Here is a 14,016-nt window from a genome sequence, read left to right as displayed (position 1 = left end):
GGAGTTGGCTCCTATGCCTCAGCTTTGCAGAAAACTGCACAAGCAATTTGCAATAGCCTGAGTGTGGGCTTTTGCAGACTTCTTGGGTGGGGAATTTTCTTTTTAAAAAACAAGCAAACCCCAAGCACAGCTATCTATATGCACACCCTGTAGGTACTTAACTGGCACAATAGACTCAGCAAATGAGAAGGCAAGGACAAACACAAAAGGGATTGCCTACTGGTGTGCATGGGAAAGCCCAAAGTTTTGCTTCCTATACAAATGTAAATATGTGCAGGGGTGGATTTTGATTAACAGCTAAATAATGATCAAATGTGGACAAACTTTTACACTCCAAAAGCCTTACTTCTTCCCTCCAAAGGGTTCTACCCTCTCCTGTGTCTGCCAAGTTTGTGGGGGCTCTGGGCAACGGGCCCTGGGTGGGCCCCCTCATCTCTCAGTGGGCCCAATGGACTTCCTTAGCTGATGGGTATAACCACACTTAATTTCTCACAGCGATATTAGGTTGGGGGCACTGTGGGAGGAAAAGGGGGCTCAATCGAGTCACCTGCTGCTTTTCAGAACATCAGGCCAGAATAATAATAATAATAATAATAATAATAATAATAATGGACCCCAAGGTATCAGTGGGTCTGCCAGAGCGCTGGGGCCCTGGCAACTGTCTCAGAGGTTGCCAAGAGTTGATGCCTGCTGAAGTTTCTAAATGAATTGCCGACCTGAGCAATGCCGACCTGAGCAGAGACGCCAGTCATGTGCAGCCTGCTTTGAGGGTGGATAATTTTGCTGTGATTCTGTTGCAAGTGTGATTGAACGCTCTGCTGCAGAGATGAGGGAGAATCAGTGAGCCAGCGAAGGTGGTGGAAAGAGGCAGCCTCAGAGCAGGGACTCATGCAGGGAGCAGTGGGTGGACTCCATGCAGGTCTGCCCAGAGTGCCCCACCCTGCCCAACTCACCCCGCCTCCATGGATGGCTTGCTGCCCCCGGGCACCTGAGCGACTAGCTACACTGCTGCAGACTTCACTGCATCAAGTACGTAGGAGCCAACTAGGGCTGAAGTCTCTTCACCCTTCTCCCAGTAATACATTTGCGGGGGCCTACCCCCCAAGTTGATAGGCATTGCTATTCAAATGGTGTCATGCGCTGCGTCTTGTGGTTATTTTATTCGAGCTAGCACCCCTCATCAAGTATTTTGGGTTCTGTTACGTATTTACTTGACCTCGCCACAATAATTTATTAGCATGCACTGGCACAAAGTTTGAGAATTCCTGGGTTAATTCATTCCAGCTCTCCTGTGAGTTTCCTCTTTGCTAGCTAAGGGCTGTTATTCAGCACAGTGCACAAAGCTAAAGGCTCGTCCACACTCCTGTTTGTCCTGGGCCTGGAAAGCATGGGTCCAAGTGTTTTTCTCCTTATCCCATGCTTTCCAGACTTTTCATCACTCTTTAGAGCTAAATCGGAACAAACGGCAGTCTGCAGAAAACCCAATTGCCATTTGTTTGGATTTAGCACCAAAGAGTGGGTTTCCCTAGGGGTGGGGGAGCAGTGGGGCAAGCAGATGTGTGGATAAACCCTGAGTTGCTCACCATGATTATTATTAAAACTTATTAGTCGCTTGTCATTTGAAGGTCTCCAATTGATTTACAGCAAAGAAAAATTCACAATATTATAGGGGGAAAGGGGGGTATCATATCATACATAAATTTTTCATATAACATCCGTGGGGGGGGGGGGCGGAACAAGCAATATTAGCAATACTCAAATGATAAACAAATAAATACACTGATCCACTAATTAGCAAATAAACAAAACCTCAACCTCCCCCTATTTTGAGAATTATTCACCTTGAACCAACAATTCCTACCCACCATTAGAGGAGGAGGAGGAGGAGAAGAAGAAGAGGAGGAGGAGGAGGAGGAGGAGTTTGGATTTGATTGAGGTTACCAGATTTTTTCCAATAAATCCAGGGAAACTAACTTTTCAATTTCAATGGATTTTGTATGGGAACTGATTTGTAAATCTGGGGACTGTCCCCGGGAAACAGGGACGTCTGGTAACCTTAGACTTGCTATCCCGTTTTATCACTACCCTAAGGAGTCTCAAAGCAGGTAACATTCTCCTTTCCCTTCCTCCCCCACAACAAACACTCTGTGAGGTGAGTGAGGCTGAGAGACTTCAGAGAAGTGTGACTGGCCCAAGGTCACCCAACAGCTGCATGTGGAGGAGCGGGGAAGCGAACCTGGTTCCCCAGATTACAAGTCCATTGCTCCTAACCACTACACCACACTGGCTCTCATGCGCTGTCTCTGACACTCATGCAAGCAGAAGCTTGAATGCTGCGAAAATGCAATATTCCTCAAGCGGAACCATTTCCCCACCCACTGATTGCATAAAAGCCAGAGTTTTGATTTCCACGTTAAACAGTTCACCTTAAAATGTTCTAAGCCTTTGTTCAGAGAAGCAGTAAGGAAGTCAACCACTCCTCCATATTCAGGAATTCTGCCTCCTCACACCCATAGATACTTGGAGGGGGAGGCTGGCTGTGCTTACGCAACAGCACTGAGGGGTAGTAAGCAACCTGCACTTAATTCAGAAGCAGCCTCCTTCCTTGGCAGCCACACACACACACACACACACACACACATGTGCAGAGGGAAAATGCACGCTGTTTTGGGCGGCATATAACATACTCCTCCAGAATATAATGCAGCAATGCTTTTCAGAATGTGTTCTGCAGAAAATTAGGGCACCTCAGAATCCTATCATTGTGTAGCCAAAGAGATCAATGATGGGGAACAAGCTTCCCTGAAAGAAAGCTGGCGTGCCATTACTGTGAAATTTACTGTGTATTTTGGAATGCTTTCTGTTCTTTATGCAGTTGGACACGTCTTGAGATATCCGAACCAAAGTCTTCATGATGGTTCCTGAGGTCAAGAAGCAGGTCTTTGTCCATGTTTGGATACGATGGGGCACCATTTTAAATTAAGATGGAGGGCTGAAGCTTTTGCACAGCACTGATTTCTTGGTTTCTTAGAATTCCCAAGCAATGCTGAGTAAGAGCAGTGCTGGATTTCCGTATAAGCTAAACAAGCTCTAGCTCAGGGCCCCACTCTCTTGGGGGCCCCCAAAAAATTTAAAGGAAAAAAACACCTGGATGTACATTTCCAAAATACAAGATTAAAAACATATAAAATAAAACATATATACAGCAACAGTGTTTTGTGTTGTGTAGGCTCCTGTGATGTAAGTAATGGGCTGCTAGCCTGCTCCCTAAAATATCACTGGTTTGCTCATTTCTATATATAGGGTGCCTACATTCTGCATGGACTAGCTGCATGGCAACATGTGCAAAAGGCTTTAGATACTTATTAGGTCCATAAATTACCATACAGCATATATTCAACACAAAAAAACAGTGACAATTTGTTGTTGACCAAGGACAGCTGGACATATAAAGGACCCCATTACCTTCAGTAGCTTAGGGCCTCATCAAACCTAAATCCGGCCCTGAGTAAGAGGCACTTAGTATACCAATAAAAAAAGAATAATGGGGACATGCTACTTGGTTCTCTCTCTGATGGGGCCCAAGAGCCCTCCTGCCGCCTTCCCAAGATTGCCCAACTTTGGGAAGGAGGCAGCAGAGCTCTGGCATTCTGACAGAAGCCTGGCACCTCCTTCCCAAAGCCCAGGAAGCTTCTGCCCTGTTTAGGGAGGGAGGTGCAATACTCAGGCGTGCACAATGTTGACCTTACACTGAACTTGCAAGCAGGCTCCTCTGGCCCTAACTGTTTCCGTTATGAAAAATTTCACCCCACACCACTGCACCTAGGAATCCTGCCTGTGCAAACTGCTGTTCCATCAGGATGGAAGAAAGCTGAGATACAGTGGACGCTCGGGTTGTGAACGTGATCCATGCAGGAAGCACATTCGCAACCCGCAGCACCGCAACATGTGGGTTGCGATTCGGTTCTTCTGCGCACACGCAAAGCACGATTTAACACTTCTGCGCATGTGCAAGCGCCGAAACCCAGAAGTAACCAGTTCCAGTACTTCTGGGTTCGGAGCGGTGTGCGACCCGAAATCACACAACCCGAACGTCTGTAACCCAAGGTATGACTGTATGACAGGCAACTCAACATCTCCAGGAATCTCTGGGGACAAGGAATTACTATTAAACCAGATATGCCCTTGTAGCCTTTTTCACCCAACTGCTCCTTTCCTTTGCATGCCTTCTTCTCCTACGTATAACCGGTGATACTGACCTGGTATGGAGAACCTTCGTCTTCTGCAGCGAGCAGGTGAAGAAAGAAGCAAACAAGAAAAGAGAGCAGCGTCAGTAAAAGCAAACAACAGAGAGGCGTAGAATTGCAATCTGAATTTCCGCAATCTGAGACAGAAATACCCAATGTGGCATCCTCTAGACGTGGTGGAGGACACCTTCCATCATCCCTGATCATTGGCAGTGGCTGCTGGGATTTGCAGGCCACCAGGTTGGGGAGGCCTGCTCCAGGACACCAGGAGAGGTGCAAAGGACCTGATTCACGCTCATAGGCGTTTCGTGGCAAAGTTGTGCTGGTGGCACAGGGCGTCTCATTCATGCATTCATGCAACCAGGCAGGTGACCGCCTGGCAACTTGACTGTGCGGAGGCAGCTTGGCACAGCAATCTATTTGTGTGACTGGCTCCCCGCATTGGGTTGATTTCAACAGTGCCTCTGCAAACCATGGGAGCTCATCAGCATGTTTTTAAACCACCCCAAACAGCACAGTGAGCCGCTTACGCAAATAGCTTTCCTGCATGGAATTGCCTGCAGTCGTGTTCAGAGAGTGCCTGCTCAGCTGCTTGGATTTATGAACCAGGCTGGAATGTTTTACCTCCTATTCAGCAGTAATAACCTGGTTAAATCCATTATGCCTAGCGTGGGAGCAGCTGCCTCCCTGTTGAAGCTTCATGGGGTCCACTGATGAATGGAGCTATTGGTGGGCATAAGTCAGTGCAAGCCAAAAAGTCTTTTGTAACTGTGCCTTTTTTGTGGAGAAGCCACCCCTCTCGCAATCCAACGCACAGGCCTTTCTTCAAAATCAGGCCCGTGTCAGCAACTGGGAACATTGTTCCTATTTTCCAGGGACAGTCCCAGATTTTCAGAAGCCATCCCAATTTCTGATTTGATCCTGGAATGTCCCGCTTTTCCTTAGGACGTCTCTATTTTCATCAGAGAAATGTCAGAGGGTATGGAATTATGCAACCCCAGATCTCAGGAGATAAGTGAAAATACAACCTGAAGGCAGCCCTGTATAGGGAAGGTTTTTTTTTTAATGTTTAATGTTTTATTATGTTTTTATATGTGTTGGAAGCCACCCAGAGGGGCTGGGGCAACTCAGTCAGAAGGGGGGGGTATAAACAATAAAATTATTATTATTATTATCTAATAGGAAGTCCCTATTTCACTGGAGAAATGTGGGAAGGTATGGGGATAGGGGTAGAGCTTCATTTCCAAGTGAAACAGTACCAGGGCTACCAAGCCTGACTGATGAAATGCCCTCTTCTCCTTAGCTCCTTAAAGAAGCATCTGGGCACCCTGCCCCACCCTGTTTTTGGTGGAGAGCCTCTGGCTGCCCAGCTGTTGCTGGATTCCAACCCCCAACAACCCCAGCTTACAAGGCCAATTGCCATGGATGATGGGAGTTGTAGTCTGGCAAACATCTCGAGGGCTACAAGACTCCCATCCCTGTTTTTAGATCAGCTGAGCATGGTGTTTAGAACAAGGAGAGGACTCAGAAAGATGGAACTCTGGAACTCACCCTCCAGTGTTAGCCAAAACCCAGGTTTCATCCTGGGCCTCTGCCAGACCTTTTGGCTTGGAAAAAATGTTCAACTGCCAGGGATAAACAATGCTTCCTCTGTGTATCTTGTTTTCTGAAAATTATCTTCACGTTTTAAAAAATACTGTTTGTGTCTTGGTTAGGAGCTGCCCAGATCTTCTGTGTGAAGAAGAGCCTCTCCCATTGAACGTGTCCATGAGATTGTAACCTTGCTTAATGTGCCTGAGCTCCGCAGAACCCATTTCTGTATGCTGGGCCACAGATCGGTGGTGGAGCACATTCATTGTTTACAGAAGGGCCCAGGCCCAGGCATCTTCTGACAGGGCTGGAAAATACTCCTGCCTGAAATCCCTGGAGGGCCACTGCTTGGTTAGAGCAGGTGATGCTGAGTTGGATAGGCCAGTGGTTTGAGTTGGTACAAGGCAGCATCCTGCATCTTGCATGCTCCTTTCCCCCACCAGTATGTAGCCACCTGGAGTTTAGATCTTCCAGAGTGAAAGCAATGGCTTATGGCAGGCGTGGCCAACTTCCAAGAGACTGCGATCTACTCGCAGAGTTAAAAACTGGCAGTGATCTACCCCCTTTTTTTGGGTTCAGGTCAAAGTTGTTGAGCTTCTTTAGGGAGAAGGAAAGTGACACTGAGCTTTTTTTAGGGAGGAAAGCCCCATTTTTAAGGGATGCAGGGCAAAGATGCTTTTTTAGGGGAGCCAAAGTTTTTTAGCTTCTTTGGGGAGAGCCACTGATCTACCGGTGATCTACCACAGGCATCCAGTGATCTACTGGTAGATCACGATCTGCCTGTTGGACATGCCTGGCTTATGGGAATGCATTAGCAAGGTGTCGCCAATCATGGGGACATTCCAAACAGGTAAAAAATATAGGTAACCACCCACACCCAGGGACCAAGCACACCTATTTTACTGGCTACAACAGAGTCGCTTCTTTCAAGTCTAATTTAAGGGACTGCGTGGGCAGCACAGAAGGTCTCTGTGGGCACATCTTCACCCATGGGCACCACCTCTGGTTACCTCTGCATGAACATGGCTAGAAGTGCGTCCTGATTGTCAGGCAGCCGAGGATCCAACCCTCACGGCAGGTTGCCAGGAATGGACAAGACAAGGAAAAGTCCTTACCATCTGCATTTATGCAATATTCACAGAGAGAGGCTTGGGAGTGTGGCCTCTCAGAATAATGGCGTTGCTCTGAGTGAAACCCCACCCCCTCTGTCTCTCCCACTTCCTCATGAGCCAGTGCTATGGGTCCTGGAAAGTGCCCTTTGCCTTTGAGCTCTTTGCTCTCCTACTTTCAAGGCCCACCGTGTTCTGGGAGAAAGGGGGGCGGGTCTTGAATGCTTTCTAAAGACACTGAGTCCATCAGCTGTTTCTCCCCTAGTGCTTCTTTTTCTTCCTCCTCCTCCTCTCCCACTATATCCCAGCTTTCCCCCTCATCTGCCTCTGTGCTGTGACCTCCCTCAAACTTCTGTTGTCATTCTGAACTGTCTCCTTCTTCTCTGGAAGGGTCAGGCTGGAGAGGGGGTCTGCACCATTTCTCCTCCACCCAGACCCTGACACTGATGGGAGTTTGTTGCAGAACTGCTCAGATGTTTTTGCATCACGGACATGTCACCGCCACCAAAGTGTCTGCCTTTTAGTGGTTCCACCTGGATTTCAGATCAGTAAAAAATTACCTGTTCTGTACGTCCACAATCACAAGTGGATTTTTGTGACAGGCTGTTTGTTATGTGATATTTCTGTGGGTGGGCTCCATCGCCACACTGCTGCTTCCGTTTGTTCCTCACCTGAGCACAACCTAGCCTTTTTTTGTTCCTTATGGGATGCACAGCATAGAGAAAGTGGATGGAGAAAGATCCCCTCCCCCTTCTCTCATAATGAAACTGAATGCTGGAAGATTCAGGACAGATAAAAATAAATACTTCTTCATGCAGTGCATAGTTCAGCTACGGATCTTGCTCCCACAGGAGGCAAGGATGGCCACAAACCTGGATGGCTTTAAAAGAGGACTGGACAAATTCATGGAGGAAAGGGCCATGATCTATGATCTGTGCTCTGCCTTCCCCAGTTTGAGCCAGCAATGCTTCTGAATACCATCCACTGGAAACCACAGGAGAGGCGAGTGCACTTTTGGTCAAATCCTGCTTGCAGGTTTCCTACAGGGTGGCCACTGTGAGAACAGGATGCTTTGCCTGATCCAGCACACTCTTCTTCGATTTTTAAGTGTGTTGATTTCCACTTCTCCTGCCAACCCAGCAGTTTGAAAGCACGTCAAAGTGTAAGTAGATAAATAGGTACCACTCTGGTGGGAAGGTAAACGGTGTTTCCGTGCGCTGCTCTAGTTCGCCAGAAGCGGCTTAGTCCTGCTGGCCACATGACCGGGAAGCTGTACGCCGGCTCCCTCAGCTAATAAAGCGAGATAAGCACCGCAACCCCAGAGTCGGCCACGACTGGACCTAATGGTCAGGGGTCCCTTTGCCTTTACCTATTTCCACTTATTGCTGCTCACTAAAGACACGTCTGAATTTCAACAAGGCAGCTCAGAGGAAGTGTTCGCTCAGGACCTCTGCACAGTGCATGTATAATAATCCTATAATAATAATCCAATAATAATAATAATAATACAGAGGTCTTGCGAAATATACGTCAATCACAGACTCATAAACACTATGTGTGATATAAAGCCTCCCGGTCTGGAAGCACGCAAGGTCTCATTTCAGAAATTAAGCCGTTGTGTGTTAAGACACCCCAATGTGCGCTGCGAGAAACTGCACTCGCGGGGCCCAACTCTGAGGTCTGGAACGGAGCCAACCACTGGCAAATTCCAGCTGCAGTTAAGGAAGAACGCTGCTCACCCACCGTTCCGACTGTGAAAGTTTCCTGGCCACATAAACGTAGCTGGAGGATGTGTTGCGGAAAGTTCCTTGGGAGGGAATCAGCCCGTGGAATAGGTAGATTCTGTCCTTCATGCCCTGCCTGTCCCTGTACAACAAGGGAGGCTATTGTCCAGAGAAGGAACTACCAAGGGCTGGAAGGCTGTTCACTTCTAGCAAGAGATACCAAGGAACATAGTCTTATTTTCCAGCTGCTTGGATGGAACCTTGAGCACAGAAAGAAACTCCAGCAATGAGCTTTCTTGCAATGCAGTTTGACAAGCAAGGCTTGTTATGGGGAGGACGGGGGACAGCTGGCAGTTGCCTCTGCTTTCCATGTTGGGACAGAGGGAGACGGTATTTCCCTTCCTTGGTTCTTAGTTTGCATTTCCCTTACAAAAGATTTCTGAATCTTTAAGTTGTTTAGTGTGTGTTTATGCAGTAAATCACTTATTTTTAAGCAGCTAATGTACTGTAGCAGCTAAGAGTGTGAACCTGCCAGACTCCAGGCCGGGTCTCACCCCAGCCACAAACGCACTAGGTAGGGAAGGGTCACAGCTGAGGGGTTCATAAAGAAGGCTGCAGCAGGTTCAAGCCCCCGCATCTCCAGGTAGGGCTGGTAAGGATCCCTGTCTGAGAAGTTGCCAGTCAGCACCTACCGGTTTTCGCCAACCTGAAGGAAGTTGTAATTGAAAACGCCAATAGGGCACCAAATGGACGAAGGCTGATGTAGATTTTATTCAGCAACATGGACCAATCATCTGGCTTGATACAAGGCATTTGCCTATATCCCTAAACCACAAAAAATATCAGCTTCTAACTTCTATTCATCTGCAGTTTGGAGATTTTACCAGCCAACCTGACAGAGGTGTGGTTGTTTTGGGGGGGGGGGGTGGGCAGGCTAAGGGATTGCTGATTTATAGCGTTGTATTTCTGAGTTGCTCTGTAACCAAAGTTCTCCGACTGACGTCATTTGTACAAATAAAAAAAAAAGAAAGAAAAAGGTTGTAAAACCAAGCCAATCAAATGTAACAGCTCCAGAACAGCCTTGGGTTACTGGGGTTTACAGGCATCTGAATAATTTTGAAATGTTTGGTATGCATCTTATCATACACATGCAGGGATTTTATAAATCGAGAACAGGAATCAGAAGGAAGGTTGTTTAGCTTATCCCAAAAATATTTTAAATTTTTGTTGTTGTTGTTCTCAAGGAAACAGTGTCTGGAGATTGTTTTTTGCAAAAGAAGGTCTTTGCCATACAGTCTGTTACCTGTTTTCCTGCCTAACCCCTGCCTGTACTCCTGCTATCTCCAGCTGAAGGATCTAAATCAGGAACGGGGAACATTGTACTCCAGATGTTGCTGAACTACAACTCCCATCAGCCCGAGCATGCATGGCCAATGGTCAGGGATGATGGGATTGTAGTCTAGTGACTTCTGAAGAGCCATAGGTTCCTCACTCTTGGTCTAGATGGGCCAACATTCTGACTTGATATAAACCACTTTTGAATGTTCATACATATTCAAATGCTGCCACTGTGGACGTAAGGATATAAGAAAAGCCAAAGGCCTGTCTAGTCCACACCCCAGACCACCTGTCCTCTTCTCCTTCCCCCATCCTGGCCTGATAAGAAGAATTAAGACTCACCAGGGGATGATGTTTCTGACAGCTGGAACAGCAAGGCTGGAGTTGGTCTTCGTCGGCGGATCTAGAACGGATATCATATGGAGGATTTGTTAGTTTTGCAGAGGAATATGACACATAAAAAGATGGGCAATGTATTTTTTTTTTTTAAGGGTGAGGTTCTGAGAACACACCACTCCTGCCAATTTTGCCTGTACAAATTCACAAGCCAAGTACCCCAAGGTCTTCTCTGTGAGACAAGACTTTGAGCATGTTTGGGAGCTGCAACTAGGGCCCCATTCCTGGATATGGGAATGAGCACTGGGACCACCAGTTTCATCCATGCCCTGTCCTCTGTTCTCATCCTGAAGCAAAGTTCTTAACCTGAGGTAATATTTCTGGGTTAGTGGAGTCTGTAACCTGAAGCATATGTAACCTGAGTACCACTGTACTGCTTTTGGCTTGCCTCTCCTGTTCCTTCCACAGCCATAGAGGCAAATTAGGGTGCATTCGGACATGGGGAATCATAGAATCATAGCACTGTAGAATTGGACGGGACCTCGAGGGCCATCTAGTCCAACCCTCTGCAATGCAGGAATCTTTTGCCCAACGTGGGGCTCGAACCTACGACCCTGAGCTCTAGAGTCTCCTGCTCTACCGACTGAGCTATAGAGGCTGCATTTGTCTCCCTAGCTGAAATGCCAGCACTTCTGTCCCTGTCCATAACATTTGTTTCTCATTGCATCATCTGCTGCATTACGAAACTGTGGCTTTTTGACCGATATACCACCCTGCCGCTCTACATTTCATTCCCACCCGTGGGCGTGGTGTGACTCAACAGCGGACGTCATCAAACACATTGTTGCCACACACAACCCATCCTTAATGTGCACATGCACTTCTGTCGCCCCCCCCCCCCCCACGATTCACACACGGAAACAGCAGGGAGGACCTCTATGCCAGAACCACCACCACCCCACATTTTGTACTGCGATTTTCCAGGTTAACGGGGTTGCAGACAAAGCAATTAACAGGGAGATGAGTGCTAAATGTCAACTAGATTCTGTTAGATGGCCAGAAGTGGCCTTTACTTCATGTGGAAGAGGATTTAAAACACAAAAAAATAATAATCAGGTAAGGAAACTGGAATAAAGTGCTGTTTTAACACAGCCCTAGGTAATTGCCAGAGGTGCCTGGATTTCAGGGATGCCTCCCTCAGCTACATAAGTGGCTTGGGAAGAGAGCCCATGCCTGCATCTTGGGAAGAGGCAGCTGAATTGGCTGGCAAGAGCTCCCTGGCATGCCAGAGAACATGACTGGGTCCCTGCTGGTCTCCATTGGCTGCTTAGAGGGGAGGAAATAAAGACACATCAGATGCGAATGAGGAAAGAAGCAGCCAGCTCAGCTCTTCATAATTCAATATATTATTGTTATGCTGCTCAGCATACGAGAAAGCGTTGGGGTGGGGAAGAGTTGGAAGGACTTAAATTTCCCTAGGAACACTTAAGGCCCTCCTCGAGGCATCCTTTCCCCTCCCTGTGCATTCTTCATTATTTGTGCTTGTGATGATATTGGGGCAGCCATATAATAATAATAATAATAATAATAATAATAATAATAATAATATGCTACCCTGCTAATCTTGCCTGTGGCTGCAAAAGTTTTGGGGTGCCCAGTGCTCGCTTCGGCAGCACATATACAAAAGTTTTGGGGTTCCCACAATACAGTGATACCTCAGGTTAAGTACTTAATTTGTACCGGAGGTCCGTTCTTAACCTGAAACTGTTCTTAACCTGAAGCACTATTTTAGCTAATGGGGCCTCCGCACCACCAGGGCATGATTTCTGTTCTCATCCTGAAGCAAAGTTCTTGACCCAAGGTACTATTTCTGGGTTAGCGGAGTCTGTAACCTGAAGCGTATGTAACCCGAGGTACCACTGAATTTCATTTTCCATCAGTGCCTGTTTGGAAACTTCTTGCTGAAATCCCATCACTTTTCAGGTACCTCCGTTTTATTGGATTATGCAACATGTTTTTGACCCAATCATAGGGCATCAAAGGGAGTGGATTTATTCTGCTTTCATTTGTTCCATGATTCTCCCTCAGTGTTGTTGCTGTCCAGAGGGGTTACAGCGTAGCAAAAGCAAGACACAAATAAACCAGAACATCCGTAGTATGAAAAGTTATGGAATTTCATCAGGGAGTTACATCAGGATGTGCACCGATTGGACAGGAAGTATGTGACCAACTCTAAAAAACTTTGCAGGAGCAGGGAGCTGGGTTGTGTGTGACTGCCCCAAGAGCATCATGAGAATAACTCATCGTGAATGTGCAACAAAGAATACTTCCTGGTGTTCTCCACCTTCTTATCATCATGTGTTTCTGTCATGCTGACTCTGGAGTCAGCAGTGGCGTAGCATGGGTTGTCAGCACCCGGGGCAAGGCAGGTAATTTGTGCCCCCTAACAATTAGCACTGATTTTAGCACTGCGAGTGCGAGCGCCCCCCCCAGATGTTGCGCCCGGTGCGGCCCCCGGCCCCCCCACGCTACGCCACTGGGAGTCAGGTTCCTCATCTTCAGGGGTTAGGGGTGAAGACCCTGATGCAGAAGTGGAAGGGCATTCGGGGACAGCCCTTCTCAGACATTAGGAGTCGACTCCTAGGAGCCAAGGTCCCTTTGGTCCCCCATAAAATATTTGAGGGGGCCAGAGCCCCCCAATGTTGATGGGTATTGCCCAGGGTCAGATTTAGGTTTGATGAGGCCCTAAGCTACTGAAGGTAATGGGGCCCTTTATATGTCCAGCTGTCCTTTGTCAACAACAAATTGTCACTGTTTTTTGTGTTGAATATATACTATATATACTATATGGTAATTTATGGACCTAATAAGTATCTAAAGCCATTTGCACATGTTGCCATGCAATCAGTCCATGTAGAATGTAGGCACCCTATATATAGAAACCAGTGATATTTTAGGGAGCAGGCTAGCAGGCGGGGCCCATGACTTACATCATAGGAGCCTACACAACACAAAACACTGTTGCTGTATGTAGGTTTTATTTTATTTGGTTTTTTATCATATATTTTGGAAATGTACATCCAGGTTATATTTGCTTTACATTTTTTGGAGCCCGCCAAGAGAATGGGGCCCTAAGCTACAGCTTGTTTAACTTATACGCAAATCCATCACTGGTATTGCCATTCAAATGATGTGTGTGTGCTGTGTCATGTGATCGATTACACTGGGTGGGGTTTACCAGGGCCCCCCAATATTTTATTCACGAGCCTGTAGGGCCAGTATCTGTCTCCTCTCAAGGATGAGGCACTGCCATCATCTGACTGGACTCCATTGCCAAAGACCCAGGAAGACTGAAGGCTCGCTTCTCCACTGCAGTAAAGGTAAAGGACCCCTGGATGATTAGGTTCAGTCAAAGGCGACTACGGGGTTGCGGCACTCATCTCGCTTTCAGGCCGAGGGAGCCGGTGTTTGTCCACAGACAGCTTTCCGGGTCATGTGGTCAGCATGACTATACCGCTTCTGCTGCAACAGAACACCGTGACAGAAACCAGAGTGCATGGAAATGCCGTTTACCTTCCCGCCACAGCGATACCTATTTATCTATTTGCACTGGTGTGCTTTCGGACTGTTAGGTTGGCAGGAGCTGGGACAGAGCAAAGGGAGCTCACCCCG

General features: G+C 47.3%; 1 protein-coding gene across 1 annotated transcript in view; it reads right to left on the bottom strand.

Moving 5' to 3' along the window:
- PPP1R1B (protein phosphatase 1 regulatory inhibitor subunit 1B) overlaps positions 1–14,016 on the bottom strand; it is a 50,938-nt gene that overhangs the window by 34,184 nt on the left and 2,738 nt on the right. Inside the window, exons 2-3 of the mRNA XM_083708869.1 lie at positions 10,351–10,411; positions 4,260–4,282 (exon numbers count right to left, since the gene is read on the bottom strand). Of these exons, the coding sequence (XP_083564995.1) occupies positions 4,260–4,282; positions 10,351–10,411 (84 nt within the window). The remainder of the gene's footprint in view (positions 1–4,259; positions 4,283–10,350; positions 10,412–14,016) is intronic.

The sequence above is a fragment of the Podarcis gaigeae genome (genome assembly GCF_964106915.1).
Source record: "Podarcis gaigeae genome assembly, chromosome: 13".
NCBI lineage: Eukaryota > Metazoa > Chordata > Lepidosauria > Squamata > Lacertidae > Podarcis > Podarcis gaigeae.
Note: the sequence above shows the minus strand (reverse complement) of the source record. Positions and strands in the feature narration are given on the sequence as shown.